We start from the raw sequence: 26,794 nt of genomic DNA, 5'->3' as shown, positions 1-26,794 counted from the left end.
GGTTTAACACTGAGCCAGGGGACCTCAGACCCTATAACCACTTCAATGAAATCGAGCAGTTACAGTTGCACTTGGAATGGAATGTTTCTTAATGAATGATCTATCTGATAAATGACACCCCAAATTTTGCTTTCACTCTCATTCCACTTCCAATGCAATAACTGAGCATTCATGGACTTAACTGACACATGGTCTAGCATTTTATTTTCCACTCTGTCGCAGGATAAATGGTTTTGAAAGTTTTATGAGAATATAATTGCTTACTGGTTTAAATCCAGCCTGGTGTTGCATTTTATTGAGTTAGCGTTGCTTTCTATTGACAAAGTAGGACATGATTTGGTTACGATAGTTTGTTGCAAACGTGTTAACCTGTTAAATAAAATCATATGATCATTTATGGCTTGATTCCTCAATGGTTATACGTTTAACAGGGCCTTAAACATCACATGTAACAATCCAAGTATCAGTGAAATCAGAAAAAACTAGAAACAAATGGCGGCATTTTAATTGGGAAAGAGGACAAGTTTATTACCATTTATTGAAAAGTAAAAGAAATAATGATATGCCTTATCATGTTATCAATACAATGAGTTGGTCCATATTGTTATAATCCCATTGTTATAATCCCATCTTGCATTTTAATTCGGCTTATTGAGCAAATTACTATTTGGTTTAAAAGTTGACACTGATTTATCTATGCAGTGAATTCATTAATTGAAATGTTTTATGGATTCGGCAATCATGGCTGCTTCACACTCCGCATAACGCTTCAGTAACGGCTCGTAGATCTAGAGGGAAAAAAGAACCAGGTGAAGAGCAACAATTAATTTTTTTTTTTTTAAGATTCTTTATTTATGATGTTTTTTGTTTTATACAGTAAATTAATTGGGATAGGGTTACAGAAGAAAAATAAGGGAGGGGTAGGGGAGGGAGTAATACACAGTCGTATAGTAATATGTTACATTCTGGTTTTCTAGCCTTTTGAGTTATACAATTGCCCAACATATAAACATTGATCAGACAAGTCTGAGCTGTATCTTGTTCCACATAACCTTGGTGAGGAAGTAGACAGGAGTCCAGGGGAGGGGGAAAGGAAGAAAGAAGCAGAGGGAAGACCTGGTTTGCACCGGTTTGTGCATGCTTTCTGCTGCGGGCCCATTTGGCGTGTATTGTCGAGGTAGGCCCAGTGCGGTCCTTTCCTATATCCCAGGTTTGATCATCCCGCTCCCCCCCCCTCGTTCCCCCCGTGATCACCGGTGAAGATACTGTCGTTCGTCAGTTGCCTATTGCTATGGTGACCTTTCGGTTACGTCATGTGGCCAGATGTAGGCTATGGTCTCTGTCTTTCTTTGTAGCATGGTTTGGCGTGTGTTTAGGGCGTATGTATTTCGATAAGGAAACTAGCCAGTTCTTGTGTATCCTGTGCGTGGGTAAGGTTGCAGTGCCTTGGTAGGGGGATGGGTCATGAGATGGTTCCCCTGATAAGGGGGGCCACTCCGGTGAGCGGGTAAGGTAGTTTGCGACACGGAGTCCCAGCCTCGCGATTCCGGTGGGGTCAGGTAGTGGTTGGGTTTGAGGGGATCTTTATGTTGTATTTAGCGGGTTCTATCTGTGCATGTGCTGTAGGGGGTCCTTATCTGAGGGGTGTTAGATCCCGTAATTAGTATATCTGGGTTTACCAGGGTATGGAGGTATCTCCCTCGATCCATGGGTCCCATATCTTATGAAAGCGCTTAGGCGTGTCGTGGAGTAGGGATGTGAGCTTATCCATTTGTATGTGGTCTTGTATTTTTTTGGTGATAGATGTCTGTGATGGTATTCTGTTTGTCGACCAAAGTTCCGCTATCGCTCGCCTAGTTGCTAAGGCGATACGGGCGCTGAGTTTGTTTTCTGATCTAGTGAGGTCTTCTAGGGGTTTTGAAAGTAGTAGTGCCCAAGGGTCTAATGGATATGGTTTGTGTAGGATTTTAGTCAATAGAGCAGTGACCTTGTGCCAAAGGGGTTTGATTTTGGGGCAAGTCCACCAGCAGTGGAGGAACGTCCCTTGTTCTCCGCACAATTTCCAGCAAGTGTTGGGTGTTTTGTGTATGATTGCTAGGCGTTGGGGTGTGAGGTACCAACGGAAAAGCATCTTATATGCTTGTTCCGTGTGTGTTACACAGATCGATATCGAAGCCGTAGCTTCCCATATGTCTGCCCAGTCTGTGGATTCCTCTGGGGGTCCCAGATCCTTCTCCCAGGCTGCTATGTACGGTAGTGTGACTTGAGTGGGGTGAGTTGCCAGGGTTGTGTATAAATCCGATATTTGTCCTCTTCTAGTTGGGCATTGTGTGCATTCTTTTTCGAATCGGGAGAGTGTGGATGTGCCTGCTTGTCGGATTATTGGAGTTGAGGCAAAGCTGCGTATTTGAATATATCTAAAGTGGTCAAACGTTGTTAGTGTGTCGGCTTCCTTGATTTCTGAGTATTGTATCACTTTGTCATCTTGGTATAGGTGACCGAGTCTTACTATGTCTCTTTGATCAAAGCTGGCGAAATGGGCTGGCGTAAGACCTGGTGGGAATAGTTTGTTCCTCCAGATCGGGGTCATTGGGGAGAGGAATGAAGATAGCTCATATTTGTTCTGCAGTTTGTCCCATAAGTCTATAGAGTGAGTGATGGCTGGGGCGGTTGGGGGGGGTAGGGGTCGGTGTGGTTTAGGGACCCACATGTAGAGGGAAGGGTGGTCTCTTCCGAAGATAGTATGTTCTATATCTACCCATCTTTTAGTTTGTGGGGGAACGTGCCACTGTTGGATTTGGGTCAATTGTGCCGCTGCGTGATAGTGCGAGAAGTTTGGGAGCCCCAGTCCTCCCTGCTTTTTGGGGACATAGAGGGTGGTTCTGCTGACTCTGGGTTTGCGACCGTTCCATATGAACCTATCAACCGCCGTTTGTAAGGTCTTGAGGTCTGCTTTGTGGGGAGATATGGGCAGTGTTTGAAAGAGATATAGTAGTCGGGGGAGTAAGTTCATTTTCACGGACGCTATTCGGCCGAGCCATGAGACCCCCAGAGTCGCCCATTTTTGGAGGTCGGCGTGGGCTCTTCTCAGGAGTGGCTTGTAGTTTTTGTCGTATATGGTGGTTAGGTCGACTGGTAGCTGGATTCCCAGGTACGTTATGTCCGAGGGGCATATTCGGAATGGGTATTTGTTTTTTAGGTCGATAAGTTGTGAGTCTGAGAGTTGTATTGGCAGAATTTCCGATTTCGCAATGTTCAATTTGTATCCTGCTACCATTGCGTATTCTTGTATAGTGGTCAACATGGATTCTATGGATTGGTCTGGGTTGGTGAGTGTGAGGAGTATATCATCTGCATAGGCAGATACTGTATATGGTTCCCCTCTAATGGTTACTCCCTCTATGCGAGGGTTGGTGCGGATGGCTTGGAGGAGGGGCTCCAGTGAGATCGCGAACATGAGGGGCGAAAGTGGGCAGCCCTGCCGTGTTCCGTTAGATATTGGGAATCTGGGTGGAGAGATGTTGGGAAGCAGTAAGGCTCCTTGAGGGGAGTGGTAAGTTGCCTGCAGGAATGCTATGAACGGGTTCGGGAAATTCATGTGTTCTAGTGTGCGATATAGGAAAGGCCACAGGAGGCGGTCAAATGCCTTTTCGGCGTCTAGTGAGATTACGGTGGTGGGGATTTTACGGTGTTGGGTTAGCCATATAAGGTCGATGTTTCTACGTGTGTTGTCTAGTGCTTGCCTGTTGGGGATAAAGCCTACTTGGTCAGGGTGTATTAATTTGTCTAAGTATGGGTTAATTCTGTTGGCCATCATTTTGCTCATGATTTTGAGGTCCACGTTGAGTAGGGAGATTGGTCTGTAGTGTTCGGGTTCGGTGAGATCCTTATTAGGTTTGGGGAGTAAGCAAATGTTTGCTGTCGTCATGTCAGTCGGAAGGTGTTCTCCTCTCAGGGTAGCGTTAAATACCGCGCAGAGGTGTTTAAGGAGTAAGGGGCTAAACTCTTTATAATAAAGAGCAGTGTAGCCGTCTGGTCCTGGGCTTTTGTTGGGCTTACAGGCCCCGAGAGCTGTTGCCATTTCTTCTACTGTTGCTTCTGCTGCTAAGGCTTGTTTGGCCGCCTCGGTTAGGGTGGGTAATGTAATGCGTTGGAGGTAGTTGTCTAGTTGTTCCCGGTATGTCGTGGTCTCTTGGTCAAGGTGTGGGGAATGGTTATACAGGGATTTGAAGTAGTGTTGGAATGTGTCGCCTATCTGTTCGGGTAGTTCGCTAATAGTGCCCGACTTCGTGCGTATAGATGAGATTTTTTTGGCCTCTATGCGTTTTTTGAGCCGTCGGGCCAGCATGGTGTCGGCTTTGTTGCCAGTTTCATAGTATTTCTGCTTTAGCCACATCATTGCTTTGGTCGTGTCTGTGTGCGTGAGTCGCTTGAGAAGGTCTCTGGTGGCGGTGAGGTCGCGCAGTGTTCGTGGCTGTGGGTCGCGTTTGTGGCTTGTTTCAAGTTTTCGCAGCTTGGTTAGTGTTTCCGTTAGTTGTTGTATTTTTTTCTTTTTGTGGGCAGTAGCTAGGCTAATGAGGGTTCCTCTGATCACTGGTTTGTGAGCAGCCCACAGTGTTATTGGGGAAGCTACCGAGTGCGTGTTAGTGTCGAAATATTCTTTAATAGTTTGGGCAATTGAGAGCCTAATTTGGGTATCGTGAAGGAGTAGTGGGTTCAGCCTCCACGACCAAGGTCGCTTTAGGTCCGGTATGCGAATGGTAAGTGTTATGTCGGCGTGATCCGACCATGAGATGGTCCCTATGGATGTATGAGATACCTGAGATGTCAAGTTCGGTGATATGAGGAAGTGGTCTATGCGTGAATACGTGGTATGCGGGTGCGAGTAGAAGGTATAGTCGCGGGTGGACGGGTGTTGTGCCCTCCATATGTCGACTAAGTCTTGTGTAGCTAGAAATTGTGCGAAATATGTGTCATTCCTGGGTGGTTGCGTTGCTTCCCGTGTTGACCTGTCAATGGCGGGGATATGCGTGGCGTTGCAGTCTCCACCTACTATAAGGCGTTTACCTGTGTAAGCCTGTAGATGCGACGCGTATTGTTGCCAAAATGTGTTGTGTGGGATGGTCGGGGCGTATACCGAACTTATGGCATAAGAGTTTACGCCTATTTTCCCTTCTATTGTAACATATCGCCCTTGCGGATCAATGGTACTCTTGATGTCTGTTAGGGGGCATGTGGATTTGAGGAGGATAGCGACACCTTTCGTCTTAGTATCTGGGGAGTGGGCCATGTAGCTCTGCTTGTAGTATCGGTTGGTGAGGGGGAACGATCTTGTGGTTGTGAAGTGCGTTTCCTGTAGGAGTAGGATATCTATGTGTTGTCTGTGTGCCCATCGTAGTAAGCCGTGTCTTTTGGCTGGTGTGTTGAGGCCCTTGGCGTTAATGGAAACGCATTTTAAAGACATGGGCATTGTGGTGGCCGCTGCCCCGAGTTGGGTTTAATGCCTGTCTTGGTGCGTGGTGTGTTAATGGGTAGTGGGTAAGGTGGTAGGTAGCTCAGGGAGCGGGCTGGGGCTCCGTGCCGCGGCTTTGGAAAGGGGGGGCAGGAGGGGAGGGGGCAAGGGAAGTGAGGTTCAACAATAACAATAACGGCCCGAGGGGCCAAGCTACTGGTCTTACTCGTTGCCAGCAGGTGGTGGGGTGGTTCGCCTAACCGCTCCTTGAGGTGCGGAGGTGGAGGTATGTAGTGTGGTGGTCTATAGTGGCGGATAGCCAGAATCGCAGTCTGGCCCTTTGATCAAGTCTATGCAATGCCTGTGCGGAGTGTCGTCCGATTATACCATGTGTTATGTCCTGGTGCCCGCGGTACCGCCCTCCCCCCCCCCCCCCCGGAGGAGGAGGGGGGCCGGAGAGAGGCCCCGCGCGCCCCGTGCCCAAAAGGTGTATGGTCATAGTGCGTACTATACCCAGAGTCAGTTGTCCTTGGAGGGGTATGGAGTATACCAGGGGGGTGGTGTGTCCTGTTGTGGCTGTCTCCCATTGTGTCGGTCGCTATAGCTGGTCGGGGGGCCCAGGGATCTGTGCTTTATTTATGGGTTTGTATACCTGTTCAAGATACATGGAAAGAGAAAGAAAGATAAACATACATGCAACGGCATATAACAGAAGATTTTCCGGGTCTTAATGGTAGTAAAACATTATTAAAACATTACTTTGTGTATTTCAATTACTGTATTACACCTTTCACCATTGTAGTCCTGTTGTGCATACAATCTCATAGTGATTACATTCTCTTTATAATCGCTTTTCTGATGAAGTACATTGTCTATCACCTGGGCATATCCAGTAACTTCTTTCTGTCAAGCTAAGAGCTGCTAGCTAGCTAGTCATTGTCATATCTTGTGCAGCCCTTATTCTATGGTGTTTTGTTGTTCCGTAACATGTTCCCATATGTTTGTCACATTTAAGTGTTCCTCATTGTGATAGGTGTTTCTCTTGTTTCCCCCCTCCCTTTTTATTAGTTTTTTTTGTATTTTTATTTATAATTTTTTTTTTTTTTTTTTTTTTTTTTTTGTGTGTTTGTTTATTAATAGCAATAATTGGTTATGTGCAATATAACTATTTATCCATATGTTAAATTTTTGTATAGATATTATCCCTCCCCCCTTTTTTATTTTTATTTTTTTTTATTTCCCCTCATAACAATATTCGGTTACGTGCAATGTAATTATTTACTCATATGTTTCGTTTTTATATAGGTATTCTTTCCTTCTTTTTTTTTTTTTTTTTTGTTATTATTATTTTAATTATTTTTGTTTTTTCTGTTTTTTTATTTTTTTATTTTTTATTTTTTTTTTGTTCTATTATTAATATTATAACAATATTTGGTTGTGTGTAATTCTCATTGCTTTGGGGTTGTGAAGGGTGTGGAAGGTGTGCGGTGTTAATGTGTGCTCATGCTATGAAATTATGGGTACATGCAGTCCAGTAATGCAAGCCTAGAAAAATACATGTGTTGATAGTGCTGTGTGGTATATCTTATCTGCCATGTTGACGGTGGTTATGTAGCAGGTCATCGGAATGTCTTTTCTGGGAGAGTCTTGGGGGGTCTTGCGTCGGGGTCCTGGGGCATAGGAACGGGTGCAGTCCATGGTATGTTGTCGGAGACACGGTGCTTTCGTCGTGTGGCATCCTTTTGTCGACCTGTGGTGGTTAGGCCTGATTGTCTCCAGCGGGTGAGAGGCGTCGTTGATGGTTGGCTTCTTCTCTTCGGGTAGGCGGTGTTCGGGCCGCGCTGGGCCCCGTTCCGTTGTTGGCATCCAGGGGGGGTAGTCCCAGTCGCTCCGCAAAGCTGTTCACGTCTGCTATGTCGTGTAGGGTGTAGGTTTGGTCGTTTTTGCGCACTGTAAGTTTAAAGGGATGCCCCCATGCATACCGCATCCGACGTCGCGTGAGTTCCAGGGTAAGTGGTCGCAGTTCTCTGCGCTTCCTCAGGGTACTGGGAGCCAGATCTTGGAAGAATTGCACCTGGTGGCCTTCTATCTGAAGGGGGTTGTCCCGTGCGGCTCTCATTATGGCCTCTTTAATGTGGTAGTAATGGAGCCGCACTATCACATCTCGCGGCCGGCTCATTCCGGGCGTGGGGGCCCGCAGTGCCCTGTGGGCTCGATCTAAGAGGAGCTCGGCTGGGGGTGCTTCTGGGAGCAGGCTGCAGAAGGTCTCTCTTATGGTGGATGCGAGGGATTCCATGTCTACCGTCTCGGGCAGGCCTCTTATTCTTATATTATTTCTCCTCGACCTGTTGTTGAGGTCTTCTTGGGCATCCTCCAGTTGTTTCACCTGGTCTCTGAGGCCTTTTATGGCCTGCTCTTGTGCGTCTGCTCTGGAGGTAGCGCCCTCCATTTTGTCTTCTAAGGAGTTGGTGCGTTGCACGAGGTCTGTGAGGCCTGCCCGTAACGGCGCCAGGTGCTTGGTGAATTCCGCAGCCATGTTTAGTTTGATGTCGTGTAGGAGACTACGAAGGTCGTCTTTTGTGATGGGGTTGGTGTTTTGGTGACTTATGTCACTCGCAGCAGAGTCGGAGTCATATTCTCTTTGCTCTTCGGCTCTTTGCTCGTCCTCCGGCTTGCGGCTACGGAAGATTGGAGCCACGGCCGTCCCTTGTTTAGACTTGCGTCCGCCGCCCATCCTCTCGGTGGTACCGCTGTTTGATGGTACTGATGCAGGTTTTTGGGGCGATTTTGGGTCAGGATTGCAGCTGATATTAGCTTAAGATGGGCCAGATTTTGCGGAGCTCTAGCAAGTTGCCGCCATTCGCACCGGAAGTCAGGCGCCGCCCCCCCAACAATTAATTTAACTACGTATTTTAATAATGTTTAGTAACATCCTTTATACAATCTGTATAACCTTCCTGGGGGCTTCTAGCTTATTACAATTACAGTAATTAGTTTTTCTTTTTTCTTGACCACAATTCTAAAATGTATTATAATATTTTACTAGTTTACAAAACAAGACATCTGGACAAACACTTAGGGTAATTATCGATTGCTTTTGGGCAATTTTGATATTGAAATTCGGCTGCTTTTAACGTCAGCTGAAATACAAGCAGACAAACCGGATAAATGGGTCGCTTGCTTAAAGTAAAACAATTGATAAGTTTGCATCGAAAGAACATTTATCTTACTTTTTTTTTTTTTTAAATGGGAAAACCCTGTTAATCATTGAAAAAAAACCTGTAAGGATTAATATGACCCCCACAGTAGTACTGTATAAGTGAGGTTTGATATAAGATAATATATAGTTAAAATGCTCCCACCTGCCACGCCGTGGGTGTGGGCATGTGTACTAAACAATAAACATTGTTTAACAAAGACATTGTAACCGCAGCTGGTTCCCTTATTTACCACTATAAAGTCTTGAAGCATAGAACTTAGCAGGGCTAACCATACAGATATCATAGATAATTATTATATAAAAAATATAAATATAGACATATAAAATCCATTACAATAATTTATAACAGAGTTTATAAGATTAAACTAAATGCTTGCCAATATCCTTAATAGATTAACCCTCTTGAACATGTCATCATGTCAGCCTCTCTGTCACTATAAAATGAAAGCAATAGATCCCAGTAGCTAATAAAATACAGGGGGTGGTCAGATTGGGGCTGAGAGGTCACTGTCCACACCAGCAGGTGGGGGTTATTAAAAGAATAAAAGTGGGTACATCTGATAAGCAGGTTGTGGGACCTAATAATTAAATAAAGGCAGGAACGGGAGCTCAGAGTTATCTCTCGCTTCGTGTGAGTTGTTACTCTTTGGACTTTCTAGAGATTTGTTCCAACGGATCATAGAGAGGTCACCATTCTTCACTTTAGTTTGGCGAACTGGCTGTGGGATGATTTCCTGTATATGGGTTCTAGATGCTTAACAGGAGAATTAGTAATTGTGCACTGATTGTTGGACCTTGCATTACTGCAGAAGCTTTTTATGAATGCTTGCTCACCATGAATCGTATTATTTATTGTATCTATGATTGCTCTGCTACATGTGTTATATTCATATTCTCTGTACTCGGTGGCTTTATTTATGGGTTCTTAACAGAGTCCGATTCATAGTCAGACATGGTGGTTTATGGTTTATTGTTCCAGGTGCTTCCTAATATGATATATATGTTAAGAGTAATTAACACATTTATACTGTTTTATTTACATTACACTCTCCATATTAATTTTTATAACACTATTTGTGGTTTTCATAACACGACCCATAGATTTCAATAAACAAGCAATTCAAGTCAGAACATTTTAATGATCATTCAAGATGGAACATTAAAAGGGACACTATAGTCGACAAAACAACTTTAACGTAATGAAGCAATTTGTGTGTATAGACCATGACTCTAAAATTCAATTTGAGAAAAAAAATGGGAATTGGGGCATACCATTTTTTTTATATTTATTAAATATGACCTTTACTGTTGGCTTATTTACATTAACTTACTATTTTTAGACTTGTCTCATTACATATTTATGAGTACTTTAAATGATGGTTACATGACAAAAAATTATACTAACTAAGCCCACCTGATCTGATCCAGGTCTGGGAGTCACCAATAATTTGTGTTCCTCGGCTAACTTAACAATATCCGCAAAGCTGGTTCCTGCTGTGTGCATCGCGAGAGCTGGAATGGAATAAAACAATCTACTTAAGTCCACACAGATCATATTTATAAAGTCAAACACTGTTTATTTCAACAAGATAAAAAGACGTCTAAGCAAAGATGGTATTGCTGATTTCAAACATAATCAGTTTCATAGTACCATAAAAATATATGGATGGTTTCTATAAATGTTAACACCTTATACAAAGTTATTTGATATGCTGAACCAGATACAAGTTCCCTCCGTCATGGTACGAGGGGGTTATGGTCCCTCTGATGAATCACCACGCTGGAAAAAGTAAAATATTCTAACACAGTGGTTCCCAACCCAGTCCTCAAGTACCCCCTACTAGTCCAGAATTTAAGGAATACCCAATTGTGTCATTTTAGAAAGAAAAAAAAAAACAATTTGGACACAACAGGGTAATCCCTAAATCCTGGACTGGTAAGAGGTACTTGAGGACTGGGTTGGGAACCCCTATTCTAACACAAGTTGAACTCTTTAATGAGTATGTAAGTTAAGAGTCGAGTTGTCATCAAGCCATGATTTCAGTGGCCCACCTGCAGGATATAGATGATTAAGTAGGCATTGCTCCTCTTTAAAGTATATGATAGATATGAGCAACATTTCTTAAGAAGACTAAAGGTCCAACATCTCAGAAGACTTGCTGATGGGAATTATACACTATATCTTGTTAACATGGTGGTGCACAGTCAGAGGGAAAACAAAGTCTAGATTACTGAGTGAGAAATGTAAATGTCAAGAAAATATTAACCAAGTCATATTGTAATCAAAGTTGAAAATTAGACTCAAATGCCTGAAGTACTCTTCTAAGCCTATCTCTTTTTATATCATACAGTAACCTTCTGTGTGGAACCATATCCAATACTTGGACCATTGTTTTGCAAAGATTATAATCTGTATAGTCCATACAGATGTTCAAACAGCTACTAGATGCATACTTGCAAAAACAGAATATCCAAGGATATAATCTTTCAATGTAGGGTAATAACTGCTTGATCCAAGGATAAATCTGACTGCTATTCTGGGGTCAAGAAGGATTTTTTTCCTAGCTTGTTGCAAAATTGGAAGTGCTTCAAACTGGGTTTTTTTGCCTTCTTTTGGATCAACAGCAAAAAACATACGTGAGGAAGGCTGAACTTGATGGACGCAAGTCTCTTTTCAGCTATGTAACTATGTAACTATGTAATAATCATAATTAGGCATGATGATATTAAATTCCTCGGAACATATTCAATTAGTTTAACACTGTAACCAAATATGCTAAATCCCAAACAGAGAGACAAATAAAAAAAACTTTAAAGGTCCAATGTAGCAACACAGACCACTTCATCTCATTGAAGTGGTCTGAGTGCAGGTGTCCTGATTTTGTCCTGTGACGAAAAGCCTTGCCATTTTGGACATATGGCAATGTATACATTGCAGGGCTAAACAAACCTCTAGTGTGCCTTCCAAAAAGCCACTAGTGGGTGCTTTCGCGCCTACAACCAAGTCAGGCTTGGTTAATTGACATTTGACATCCTCACGCATTGCACGAGGACACCCTATAATGCTTCTCAATACTTTGCTATGAGAAGCATTGTATTGGACAAGAAGACGAAGAGGAGATTGCCGGTGGGACAAGTCACTGGATGGGCGGCTGCACAGCGCTGGAAAAACTTTTTTTTTCTTTTTTATTTACATTTAGTTTATCCCTGAATCTAAATAGTGAGTAAAACACTAGGAATATATGTTTGTATTAATTAACTGAATTTGCTTTCATTTCTTTTCACTTGATCGCATCGTCTGAGTAAGCCAGTTCTGACTTGTGCCTAAATAATGAGAATATCTCTAGAGGAATACATAATGAATAGGTTGGTATGTGTATTAAAGCATGATTGTTCAAATGTTTAATTGGTACAGGTATATAGAAGTGGCCAGACAATATTCAAGTTTTGTCATTACACAATTATATTACGTTATTAGCCAGTACAACATATTGCAAGCAAAACATTGCACAATATAGACATACAATTAAATTCATTAATAAATAGCAAGATAACTGACTTGGCATATATGCTATGTGCTAAACCACTTTAATACACAAATCTTTTGTATTTCATTGATTATTTATAAAAATCTGCACTTTTATAAATAGTCATTATTATGGGATAGTCCTCACGCATAAAGCACTTGAGCAAGTTAAAGTGCTATATGGGTTTGGAGTGATCCTAAAAGCTGCTACAATTTTTAATCTGTTATTTTTTTAGTTGCTTCTGGACACGTTTTTATATTTTATTATGATTTAATTTTTTTAAAAGATAACTTCTATTAAGCTAAAAACCTAGCATTACGTTGGAACGATCTATTCCAAACAAACGAACCTGTAAACACATTATTGAACCAACCAGTGATTTAGGGGTACTGTCTATTATTCGATAATGTTTGATTACACCCATAAAAAGTGGCAATACGACTGTTGGAGGAAACGCATCCTTAAGAATATATGTCTGTTCTGTGTCCGTTCAACAGAGTACGCAATATAAACAGAGCCAATGCTAACTGGTTTACAGTGGATTAAAGTGTTACACTTTACCGAGATGTAAATTTCAAAAAGGCTCATTTCTGTGTTATTTGGCCACATCTGACAAATGTGACTGCATCGCCATATTGACCTATCCTGCTGCTCAGCGTCTAAAATAGTCCTGGGAATCTGAATGATTAAAGAAATCATTGTTAGGAGGATAACATTAATGAGGAAAAAGGAAGCAAGGTTACTTGGAAATTAGGATGCTGTGTATGTTTTTATAAAGAATGATAGCCCTTTCTTCGTCAGACTATTCCTCACTACGAAGTAAGGACTATACGTTATACTCTGACCTTTCCCCGCAATTAGCTTTGCACGCAGTAAAGCACAGCTTTATTTTCATTAAATTATTTGTTCAGCCAAACTTCTTCAAAACGCTCCAAGATTTTTCTAGTTTACAGCCTGCTTTCTTGTCCCCCATCATTACCTGTACATGGTAATAGTTTATCCTATTATACATTGCGTTATGAGAAATCACACAAGTTCTTTGGGGACTGTATATCTCTCAGTTACAGCACACCGGTCATCATTTATTACAGCGCCATATAGTGCTTTTTAAAATTACTTACACCGTATAACAGTATATTTTTCTAGTGGATAGAATTGAAGAATTGTAGCTCTCGTGGACTACCAGTAATTCTTTGTTGTTGATGTTTTGTATTTTATATTTGTTTGGTTTTACCGACAGATAACAAACATGCTCTACACCCAATGTCATGTAACTCGGACAAATTCACCACCAAATCAGATTCATAAAACTGTTTGCATTGAATTAAATAGAGCCACAAACAACAAGGATCTCCAAATTTAACTGGCAAATACTATTAGATTTTATATTCCTTGGTTATATGAAAATTGTAGAAAAAAAAATATTGTCTTTAAATAGTAATTCAATGTTGATGATAGATATACTTTGGCAGATTTTTTTTTTCTTTTTTTTAAGAAGAATAGCTCCTCCTACGAGGTACTAAATACTTCTTGTCCTCATCTTACTGTGATAGAAGCAAAGCCCCATAACAGAAATGGCAACTATATATACATTAACATGGATATTTACTTATAAATTGGGGTGTGTTTTAAAGAGGATCATAAAAAAAATTATATATTATTTTATTCACCTCAAAAATGGCTATTGATCGTATTGTTAATAATTGGTTATTTTTTTAAATTTGTTTTGCCAAGAAATTTGAAGTCACTGTGATGACACTGGCCCTATTTAAAGGCACTTCATTTTTATTAATTAATGCAGATATATTGAAGGACATGCACATTCCCCATGATTCCTTGCTTTAGGGAAGCTGTGTCAGCAGGTCAGTATTTAGAAAATTGGGCAGACATTCTTTGTTTCTATGTTCCCTAATAATTGTGATTTTGTCTGCATTGAGTCTCCAGTGGATCTGTCACCTTGGTCATTAGTTAGCCTCCAATATATGCGTTCAGATCTCTGACATGTTGGCTACAAAGAGTACAATGACTTTTTATATATCGCCAGGTGTATAACATGTCAGTATCACTTTAACATATGCCTATTTTTTAAAGAGAAAATGCAAACTGGTACATTTTAATCTGATCTCCATTGTCACTGTATCAAACAAAGCTGTATCTGTTAAGCACATGAAATGCCAGTGGTGGCATTACAGCAGGGGTTGGAAGTGACGTGTTATTTGAAACTAGAAGCAGAGAAACGATCACAAACTGGACCCTGCAGCCATGACAACTGTTTAAACTCAACTATGGTTTCAGTGCATCCACCTTCATTTACACTAATGATTTTATATTCCTTGGTTATATGAAAATTGTAGAAAAAAAATAGTGTCTTTAAATAGTAATTCAATGTTGATGATAGATATACTTTGGCAGATGTTTTTTTTTTTTAAGAAGAATAGCTCCTCCTACGAGGAACTAAATACTTCTTGTCCTCATCTTACTGTGATAGAAGCAAAGCCCCATAACAGAAATGGCAACTGTATATACATTAACATGGATATTTACTTATAAATTGGGGTGTGTTTTAAAGAGGATCATAAAAAAAATATATATTATTGTATTCACCTCAAAAATGGCTATTGATCGTATTGTTAATAATTGGTTATTTTTTTAAATTTGTTTTGCCAAGAAATTTGAAGTCACTGTGATGACACTGGCCCTATTTAAAGGCACTTCTTTTTTATTAATTAATGCAGATATATTGAAGGACATGCACATTCCCCATGATTCCTTGCTTTAGGGAAGCTGTGTCAGCAGGTCAGTATTTAGAAAATTGGGCAGACATTCTTTGTTTCTATGTTCCCTAATAATTGTGATTTTGTCTGCATTGAGTCTCCAGTGGATCTGTCACCTTGGTCATTAGTTAGCCTCCAATATATGCGTTCAGATCTCTGACATGTTGGCTACAAAGAGTACAATGACTTTTTATATATCGCCAGGTGTATAACATGTCAGTATCACTTTAACATATGCCTAATTTTTAAAGAGAAAATGCAAACTGGTACATTTTAATCTGATCTCCATTGTCACTGTATCAAACAAAGCTGTATCTGTTAAGCACATGAAATGCCAGTGGTGGCATTACAGCAGGGGTTGGAAGTGACGTGTTATATGAAACTAGAAGCAGAGAAACGATCACAAACTGGACCCTGCAGCCATGACAACTGTTTAAACTCAACTATGGTTTCAGTGCATCCACCTTCATTTACACTAATGATTGCATTCTATTCTCATGTTTCTCTGTCACTTCTGTTATAAAATGTAATTTCTCCTTTTATCAGCACAATTATCTACATATGTACACTGTTATACTCCCCTTTCCATTATCCTAAGACCAGGTTTCATCTATCTCTTCTTACTCCACCTCCAACTCCAAGCCAATTTTTAACACTTCTTAATTAAATAGATACTATAATCACCTGAACAACTACAGAATAATGTAATTGTTCGTGTGAGTATAGATAGTCCCTGGAGGTGTTTTGCAGTAAACACTGTATTTCTAGAGAAAAGGCAGTGTTTACATTACAGCCTAAAGATATCTCCACTGGTCACTCCTCAGACGGCTACTATAGATGCTTCCTGGGGCAGTGCTGCACAGTGTGACTCACATTCAGTGTCTCCACCCTCTGCATGGAGACACTGACCTTTCCTCATAGAGGAATCAGAACTGACCATCTCAGCCAAGCCAATGCTTTCCTAATGATGTCAGCCAAGGAGGCAGCAAACTGGAAAAAAGGTAAGATTTCACAATATTTAGGAGGGGAACGGGGGGACACTGTGGGCTAGATAGTGATTTTACCACTTAAAGGTTCAGGAATACCTGTTTGTGTTCCTGACCCTATAGTGTTCTTCTTTCGGATTTTAGCAGCTTGAGGCATCTCCTGCAATCTACCTTTTTCTTCATTCCTGCTCAAACTTGCTGGAACCTATATTTAGAAACCTCCTGCTGACACACTTTCCCACCTTCCTACAGAGGCCTTTATCTTGCATTATACACCAATCTGGTGGAAAAAGCATTCTACGTTTTCCAAGCTACCCTTCCAGTCTTTCCAAACTCTCTCTCTTTCTCCTCCAAGAAAATAGTATGCTATCTGCCTATTCATTCACATTACATATAAAGAGTGTTACAGGGACACTGTAGTCAGCAGAAAAATTACACCTTGAATTTGTTCTGATGAGTTTAGTCAGTCCCTGCAGGCTTTTTGCTGTAAACACTGTCTTTTTAGACAAAATGCAGAGTTTACATTACAGCCTAGGAACACCTGTAGTGGCTACTCCTCAGATAACAACTAGAGGTGCTTCCTGGGTCAGTGTTGCACAGTGTGCAGCACTAATGTTCAGCGCCTGCACACTCTGCCCATGGTCCGCCCCCTTGGCTGAGATCGTCGGAATTTACAATCTCAGCCAATCCAATGTTTTCCCAACAGAAAACATTGTGATTGGCTAGGATCATCACTTCTGATGATGTCAGCCAAGTAGTTGGATCAGAGCCAGTGTCGTCGGACCCACAAGGCTCTGGTAATAAGTTTGTTTTTTACTATATTTAGGGGGGGCAAGGTGGGCTAGATAGTTATTTTAACACTATAGGGTTTGGAATACACGATTGTGTTCCTGACCCTATAGTATTCCTTTAAAACCAGAAGAAAGTATGTGGGTTAAAACATTCTCGGGAAACAGAGCCAAATCTTATATTATATCTTTAAAGGAACACTATAGTCACCTAAATTACTTTAGCTAAATAAAGCAGTTTTAGTGTATAGATCATTCCCCTGCAATTTCACTGCTCAATTCATTGTCATTTAGGAGTTAAATCACTTTGTTTCTGTTTATGCAGCCCTAGCCACACCTCCCCTGGCTATGATTGACAGAGCCTGCATGAAAAAAAAAAACTGGTTTCACTTTCAAACAGATGTAATTTACCTTAAATAATTGTATCTCAATCTCTAAACTGAACTTTAATCACATACAGGAGGCTCTTGCAGGGTCTAGCAAGCTATTAACATAGCAGGGGATAAGAAAATCTTAAATAAACAGAACTTGCAATAAAGAAAGCCTAAATAGGGCTCTCTTTACAGGAAGTGTTTATGGAAGGCTGTGCAAGTCACATGCAGGGAGGTGTGACTAGGGTTCATAAACAAAGGGATTTAACTCCTAAATGGCAGAGGACTGAGCAGTGAGGCTGCAGGGGCATGTTCCATACACCAAAACGGCTTCATTAAGCTAAAGTTGTTCAGGTGACTATAGTGTCCCTTTAATTAAATGAACAAGTGGTTCATGCAACTTTACAGTCACTTAATGATTTAATTAGATAGTCCATGGACTCACTTCTGCTCTTCCTTGTCTCTTGACTATGTCAAACCCACCACTCAATATCCACATATATCTGTATTTTTCTTGCTTTGCCTTTGTAAAAAGTAGAACTTGTTGGATTTAATAATCATCTTAGAATTCTCAGGTTTATATGGCAGATAAAATCATAATATTAAATCCAGAAACCCACCATGCCTCACCCTTACCCCAAACAAAATAATTTGTTTTTAAAAAGCACATATATTCATAGCTTAACCCCTTAACCCCTTAAGGACCAAACTTCTGGAAGAAAAGGGAATCATGACGTGTCACACACGTCATGTGTCCTTAAGGGGTTAAGGACCAAACTTCCGGAATAAAAGGGAATCATGGCATGTCACACATGTGATGTGTCCTTAGGGGTTAATCTCTTAAATTGTGAAATATTAACTTTATACTAAGCAGTTCCATTATAAGATGTTGTTTTCACCTTTGTCCAGTTTCGCAAAGACTAATATCCAGAGGACCGCTTGTAGTCAAACAATGCTAATTAATAAATATTATGAATAAATGTCTTGAGTTTCCTAGCAACCCAACGATAGACGAGAGGTATCTGCAGCAAAGCACGTGAAAGATGCCATTTATTTATAGAGCTATGATTTTTACATTTGCTCTTTGTGAACGTTTATGACTATGTACGAGTGTGTAGTTAAGTAGATCACACAGGATATTAATTCTGTGCTAAAGTGTACTCAATAAGACAATATACATCGGGACCGTCTAAACCACTTTCGAGTGCGGTTATCCTACAAGTACGTAGGATTAACGTGCCATTAAGAAGAGTAATTAATGTGATGAACATGAGTAATTAGAATGCAATTAGCCAATTGACATGGTGTTCTAAGTGGCATTCTGATAACCTGGTTTTGCATCTGCCGCCTCAAAGATTGGAGTACAACAAACATGATCTACACTGTTTCTATCTATATTCAACTGGATGTACGACAACTGCAACGAGTCTAAGTGTAGTCACACAATTAAAGCGGTTCTGTCACATAGCACATTTTTATTTTAAATTCATCTTTTTTCATTTTTTGTGCCTCTCTTTTTTTTTTTTAGTTGTTTACAAGAAATTTTAGCTGCTAAACTGACCTACCCACAATCCATCAGTCAAAAGATTCTCACTATAGGTCAAAGTGCAGACTTTATGGACAGAGGAGAAAAAAAAGTGGAGGTGTCCAGATATTGAAGGACAACTGAAATCTCAAAATATTTCATTGGTTTTAAATCAAGTATAAAAAAAAAAAAAAAAATAAAAGAGAGAGAGAAAAACCCATCCCTACCTTTAGTACATGACAGGTTCCTTCAGCCATAAACATGTACTTCTGGTCAGACAGTGTTTGGAAACCAGTTAGTCTCTATGGTCTCCACTGTTTCTGTGCAGGGAGTGAAGCAGAGAAGACCATAGAGACTAACTGCCGGTTTTCAAACACTGTCTGACCCAAGGTGTATGTATATTACGGAAGGATCTTGCCATATACTAAAGGTAGAGGTTCTCGTTTTTTTACATACACTTCATTTTATTCATAATTTGATCAAAGGATTAATATATAAAAAAAAATAGTTTTGAAGTGACAGCTGTCCTTTAACATTAGAATGTGTCAGTATGGCCCAACTATACCAGAATTTAATGCCGTTAGGACGTATTGACATGCTCTAATGTTTTAGTGTGAGCAGGCTTAAATCCCTGCTCACACCAGGGAAACCTGGGTATCAATCGAAATCTGGGTCTGCTCCCCTTTGTCAGCTGTGATGACATGTAGAGAAGCCCTGAGTACAGTATTTCTCACATTGAAGCACTGAGTACAGTATTTCTAACAGAGAAGCGCTGCATACAATATTTCTAACAGAGAAACACTGAATGCAATATTTCTAACAGAGAAGCACTGAGTACAGTATTTCTAACAGAGAAGCACTGAATACAGTATTTCTAACAGAGAAACACTGCATACAATATTTCTAACAGAGAAACACTGAATACAATATTTCTCACAGAGAAGCACTGCATACAATATTTCTAACAGAGAAGCACTGAATACAATATTTCTAACAGATAAACACTGAATACAGTATTTCTAACAGAGAAGCACTGAATACAGTATTTCTAACAGAGAAACACTGAATACAATATTTCTCACAGAGAAGCACTGCATACAATATTTCTAACAGAGAAGCACTGAATACAATATTTCTAACAGATAAACACTGAATACAGTATTTCTAACAGAGAAGCACTAAATACAATGTTTCTAACAGAGAAGCAATGAATACAGTATTTCTAAAAGAGAAGCACTGGATACAGTATATCTAACAGAATTACGGAATACACTATTTCTAACAGAGAAGCACTGAGTACAGTATTTCTAACAGAGAAGCACTGAGTACAGTATTTCTAACAGAGAAGCACTGAATACAGTATTTCTAACATAATTACTGAATACAATATTTCTAACAGAGAAACACTGAGTACAGTATTTCTAACAGAGAAACACTGAATACAATATTTCTCACAGAGAAGCACTGCATACAATATTTCTAACAGAGAAGCACTGAATACAGTATTTCTAACAGAGAAGCACTGAATACGGTATTTTTCACAGAGAAGCACTGAATACAGTATTTATAACAGAGAAGCACCGAATACAATATTTCTAACAGAGAAGCACTGAATACAATATTTCTAACAGAGAAGCACTGAATACAGTATTTCTCACAGAGAAGCATTGAATACAGTATTTCTCACAGAGAAGCACTGAATACAGTATTTCTAACAGAGAGGCACTGAGTACAATATTTCTCACAGAAAAGCACCGAATACAATATTCCTAACAGAGAAGCACTGAATACAGTATTTCTCACAGAGAAGCACTGAATACAATATTCCTAACAGAGAAGCACTGAATACAGTATTTCTCACAGAGAAGCACTGAATACAGTATTTCTCACAGATAAGCACTGAATACAGTATTTCTCACAGAGAAGCACCGAATACAGTATTTCTCACAGAGAAGCATTGAATACAGTATTTCTCACAGAGAAGCACTGAATACAGTATTTCTAACAGAGAGGCACTGAGTACAATATTTCTCACAGAAAAGCACCGAATACAATATTCCTAACAGAGAAGCACTGAATACAGTATTTCTCACAGAGAAGCACTGAATACAGTATTTCTCACAGAGAAGCACTGAATACAGTATTTCTCACAGAGAAGCACTGAATACAGCATTTCTCACAGAGAAGCACTGAATACAGTATTTCTCACAGAGAAGCACTGAATACAGTATTTCCAACAGAGAAGCACTGAATACAGTATTTCTAACAGAGAAGCACTGAATACAGTATTTCTAACAGAGAAGCATTGGTACTTTGTAATCAAATTAATTTCAGTCCAAAGTCCCAAGGGAATATCTAAATGGCATCCACTAGTAGGCCTAGAAAGTGTAACATTTAAACAGTGCGGTTTAGTGCGGTTTTAAATAAGTTGAAGTGATTTTGCTGCTGTGACTGTTCCTTTAAAGGCAACGTGTCATGTCTGGTTTTCATAAATATATATTTTTAGATAAACAGACAGACAAGCAGATAGACAGACAGATAATTATTCCCTTTAAACTATGTATTAGCAATGATATAAAAATTCTATAGTCACACTGGGCACTGCACGTTCGGATAATATAACCTGCTCTAATATTTCTGCTATCAGTGTGATCCTCTATATCTATATCTTCATTTTGGTTGCTGTCAGTTCCCCTTGAACTAGTCTAACCAATTTTGAATTGCTCATGACAGATGGCTTGCCAAGTCTGATGATATTTAGCTAACCCCCTGACATGAAAGGGTTAAATACTGTTAAAGGGAAGATTGATTAGCCAAGTGAAGCAAATATTGACCAACGAGAGTCAAGGTCACCATATTCCTCTAAGGACAATAAATCAGAATTTTCAGTGGAACAGAATTTGATACATATATTGTCCTCTGCAATCCAACCTTTCATTCATACAATAGTTCATTTGGAAAAACTAATGTAAAATCTGTACAGATCGGAAGCAAAAATTGCTAACTTTATGTAAAATTTCCACCAAAGAAAAGGTGTATTTGTTACAGTGAAGACAATTCAAAGGCAAACTAGAAGAATGGTGCACGATAAGCATAGTAATAAAAATCAATAAAATCTGAACTCCTTACAGCAGGGAACTGCTGATTTTCTAAATGTAAGATATTAGTTGGTATTCTATTAAAGGTATATATACATAATATTAAATATTGATTTCCCTGGGCGTTCACAACAGGCCCATGCCACTGCCCATCTTCTGCAAGGAACTATGGGAACTATGATGCCAGGAAAATCCATCTTAGTACATCTGGCTATATCATGTGGGACGGACAAAACACATATGGTTTTCGGATATTTTAGCTTGTTCTTCCCATGAGTCAAACAGATCGATCTGCTATGTAGATTGGATAACATAGATATGGGGTGCAGCCCCCGTTTTATTATTGTTTTAGGTTGGAGCCACTGAAGGCAAGAGATTCTCTATATACAATTTAGATGTATCTTGGTTTGTTTTCTTTAACTTCTTTTAGCAAGCCAACTCTAGGGCCAATGGAGTAAATTAATGGTCTGGTGGACGAGGTAACGGATCAATTATCTTAGGAAATATATTGGGAACCTCATCATTATTTGGCGATGTGACCTCCAGTAATGACACAGTACCTGCAGTCAGCAGGTCATTCTAAACTGATTTTATTGAGTCACTAATTGCAGTATTCCGGACAACAAGGTGCAGCTTTCCTAATCCCTCACTTAACATTTGAAATGTATGAGCAGCTGGTGATATTGGCACTGTGTGCTTTATCAAGGCATCACATCTAAAATGTACGTATTTTGCTTCACGTAAAACACCACAGATTATCCCTACATTGCACTTAAAGGGAATCATCTAATTTCTGGAAATGACATAACTGAACAAAATATTGGGAATCACCTGTAACTTGTTTTAACCTTTTTTTTTTTTCACAATCTGTGTCAGTCTTGGCACAGCCAGGGCACACACTACATTAGAGAACAGGAAACTGGTATATTGTTTCTCCGCCTCCTCGTATTATGCTCAGTGACAGGAAAGGGCAGAACGTATATAACACGGACTGGCAGAGAGCCAAGATGGAGTGACATGCACTAGAGACTCTCCCGGATTGGACGATCATGGAGGAGGCCGCGCCTCCTCAATGACATCACTGGAAGCATGCAGATATGTGAGCAGGTAAAAGGTAAGTAAAGGTAAGTAAAACTATTATTTTGTATGGCAAACAGGGGTAGAGGGGGGTTCAACACTTTAATACAACTTGGGAAAAGGACACTATAGGTTTGTATTTCTAATGCTATAGTGCTTCTTTAATGGTATTGAAGACAATAAAAATAGAATCGCATAATATGACTATATTAACTCTAACAGGAAAGAGAGAGGAACGGGGGAGGTGAAAACAATATATAAAGCGTACAGAATTCAGGTAGTTATTATTTATAGTTTAGAGACGTCATTCCGTAGGGTACTTCTCATCCAAACAGGTGTGTTGGTCAAGAACAAATCAATCATTGGTAGCATGGACTATTAAAAGAACGCTACAGATATAAAAGGTTTAGAATGGCTCTTGCGGAACATTAGGCGAGAAAATCTTTTTTTTGTGTTTTTACTAGATGCATATTTTTGTAAAATGTTCAAACACTTTTGCCCCACAGCTCCCTCCTTTCTCCTGCTTCCAAGAGGAAATGATTGGACACCTACATAAACACAAGTACAATTTTTCAAAATGGAGCAATTAGCCTACACACAAACAATAGAGGCTTGAGCAGCTACCCACTGACTTGAACAGTTTCAACGGGAAGTCTAAGCACAGGACGGGTTGCATCCATGTGTACCATTCACTTGGACCGCATACAGGCATGTTACATGGTCATGCATGCGCTGTAATTTTCCCACTGAAAGTTATGGAAGACCAAGGATTGGCTAAAAGACATCTTCTTAGATATCACTGTATCATTATTAGTATTGCCGTTTATATAGCGCCAACCGATTCCGTAGCGCTTTACATTATAAGAGGGGGGATTTAGCTATAAATAGGACAATTACAAGAAAACTTACAGGAACAATAGGTTGAAGAGGACCCTGCTCAAATGAGCTTACAGTCTATAGGAGGTGGAGTATAAAACACATTAGGACAGGAAATAGCACACAGACAAGGTGGGGGGGGAAGCAGAGCTGGAGGAGAGAGTAGAGTGCTGCCCTTTAGGAGAGAGCAAGAGACCGGTATGTGAGGTAGATGTTACTCTGGGCGGCCATAAGCTTTCCTAAAGAGATGGGTTTTAAAGGCACTTATTATGTTAGAATAGGGATTCTCCATCCCGGGAGATAGGCAGGTATGTAAAAATAATATGAAACATCTGGGAGTATTTTTTTAAACTGATTTCTATAAAGAAATTACCAGATACAAATCAACATTGACAAAGCACTTACCATGAGCAGCACGATAAGCACTGCCTAAACAGGCAGAGTTCGCAGTTGCAATCGTGTAGACAGGAGCATTAAAAACATCAGACAAAACCTACAAAGGATAACGGGAAATGCATGTTCTCAGTACAACAATTCAAGCTATCTTGGAGTCTGTTATTAAAGAGTTTAAATATCAATATACCATCACAATGAACACTGGTATTTTGATATTATACATTATTTTTATATGACACAAGATCTATAATTCACATTATAGATTTTATATTGTTACTTATATAAACACATGCATGGCATATTACAGTATAGCTTACTGTAGGAACTCACTGAGATGCGTTTGGCTGAGAATGAAAACAGCAAGAGTCCAAATACTGCCATAGAGGCTAACAAGGACACAAGGCCAAGGGCGCTTCCTGGGCCTAAACTCTGGAGGGACATTGCCAGATATAGAGGTGAAGCATTGGATAACGGAAATGTGGTACACTAACATGTAGCGTGGTTTCTTTAGATACCACTTCCATCCCATTAAATCTTCCCTTTATCCTTTCAACCCCCATTTCCATCCTTACTATCATCATTTATTATATCTAATCATTCGTGGTATAGATGTAAGACTCCAAGGATGTGCTTCCCCAACAAGCTTTTAACAAAACAAAATGCATGTAATCACTATGTACGTAATCACTATATTTCTCATGCTGTTGATCCCCTGACCAGCACCATGTACAAAATATAAAGATTAGGCCACCACAAAGCATTATTCCCATTACAATTGGTGTTGTCGGTGATTGCAGTTGCCAGACACCGTTTACTTGATTGCCCCAGTGGCAGAGCCTTGTACTCTGTAGTGGAGATGTAACATCACATCCCTTCTGCTGCAGAAGGAAGCTTGGCTCACTAGAATATTTCCTGCAGAGAGCGGTGTCGAGCAACTGCAACACACACTGCCTATCACTGTCATTAGTCCAACACCTATACCACCAATGGTTAGGGGTACAAAGTATTGCAAGGGATGTACCTGTATATTGTATATGTGATGCCAGTCAGAGGATTGGCATCATTATAAATATATGAATTTGGGAAGATCAAGAGAAGTACTTGCCTTCAGTGCCAACGCCGCACCCTCCGCATCCACTAGTGAGTGAGGATAAGGAGAGTGGTTATTGGGAGGAAAGGGGATTAAGGGAGAGTCCTCTGTAAGGGAGACAGAACAAAGATGAAAGGATTAGTTGCTAAGAGTTAGGGTGGCTAAAGGTGAAGTTCTGGGGTGAGAGGGACCAAACATTAAGAGAGAGGGTGCAGAGATGGAAGACACAGGTGAAGGGAATGGGGGCCAGAAAGATGGGGGCTTACTGCAAATAAAGGCAGTGGGTGTCAGGATAGGAAGGGGTTTGCTGGAGATAAAGGCAGTGGGCATCAGGGAGGAAAGAGGACTGATGAAGGTGAAAGAAGTGGGTAACAGGGAACATTATGTCTCTCTGTCTGGGTTCAAGACTCATCCTGCATTTCTGTTGCACATGGAATTTCCTGCAATAAATTAAAGTGTTCCATCTGGAATCCACACACATCTCCAGGCCATTGAGATTATCAACGAAGTGGCCAAATGGATTGAACTGGCATATTTTCGCTATTTATGGAATATTTAGTAGTTCATCAAAGATAATACTTTCCATTTGACGTTTTCTTAGAATTTCAGTAAAAGATCAGTCAAAGGCAGGCAGATGTCATAACAGTAAATTTCATTTCTACTGCAGTTTCCATTCAATAAAAATAACTTCTAATTCCGATATCAAAAGCACACGCACATTGCATTGGTATTTATTGCTTTCTGTAAATGAAGCACTGACCAAGGACAAATTAAATATTTGCTTAGAATATAGCTTGGTCTATATGCTTACCCAAGATGTGCATAACGCCAAGCCGTATCTAGTGAACTCACATAACAAAGCATGATTTTTGCTGTTACAAAACTTTGATAAATTTCAAAATCTTAAATCTTAGTTTTAAGCAAGTTATAAAAATTAAAATAAAAACAGAGAATACACAATTCATTTATGATGACTGATTATAGTTAGGCAATCATGTCTAATGCATGTGAATTAAATAAAATAAAAATATATATATATATACCTGTAGAATATCCTTATTACATGACGCTCCACCAGTAGCCAATATTCTTGTTTGCGGCACTAAAAAAAACAAAACAAAAAAATATACATAAACTGGTGATTTTTTTTTCACAGAAACATATATTTGTTTTCTTTCATAAAGTTATATTCTGTTATAAAGCTGAATACAGTATACACATATATGACATCTAGCCCTATGGCAGGGTTAAAATATGAAACCATAGGGGGAATATCAAACATAAGGTTATTAGCTAATCCATTAAATTCTATGTTCTGGCATCACTGAGCTGTGTGTATTACACGTGAAGTCACTGTAAAGCCCTCAAGCCTCATTTAAATCCATAGATTGTTTTTCTTGGGTATACAGTGGATCTCTAGTGTGTAACAGAAGAAACTGTAAACTCCTGCTACGTAGCACAGAATTAACTAAAAGATCAAGGCCAATGAAGAGGCTTTAACATATGCCTTGGGCTGTATACATTGTTTATATTTTCTACATCACAATACATGCTTATAATGTAAATACACATGCCGAGGATCTAGTCTGCAGTTCCAGCTCAGGATTGTCCATC

The 26,794-nt window shown here is 39.9% G+C and overlaps 1 protein-coding gene across 1 annotated transcript in view; it reads right to left on the bottom strand.

The window, feature by feature from the left end:
- Positions 1–501: 501 nt before the first annotated feature.
- The window catches only part of XYLB (xylulokinase), a 175,008-nt gene continuing 148,715 nt past the window's right edge, over positions 502–26,794 (bottom strand). Inside the window, exons 16-19 of the mRNA XM_063450817.1 lie at positions 26,224–26,282; positions 24,100–24,187; positions 10,087–10,184; positions 502–788 (exon numbers count right to left, since the gene is read on the bottom strand). Of these exons, the coding sequence (XP_063306887.1) occupies positions 711–788; positions 10,087–10,184; positions 24,100–24,187; positions 26,224–26,282 (323 nt within the window). The 3' untranslated portion in view covers positions 502–710. The remainder of the gene's footprint in view (positions 789–10,086; positions 10,185–24,099; positions 24,188–26,223; positions 26,283–26,794) is intronic.

This window comes from Pelobates fuscus, chromosome 4 (assembly GCF_036172605.1).
Source record: "Pelobates fuscus isolate aPelFus1 chromosome 4, aPelFus1.pri, whole genome shotgun sequence".
Classification (NCBI taxonomy): domain Eukaryota; kingdom Metazoa; phylum Chordata; class Amphibia; order Anura; family Pelobatidae; genus Pelobates; species Pelobates fuscus.
Note: the sequence above shows the minus strand (reverse complement) of the source record. Positions and strands in the feature narration are given on the sequence as shown.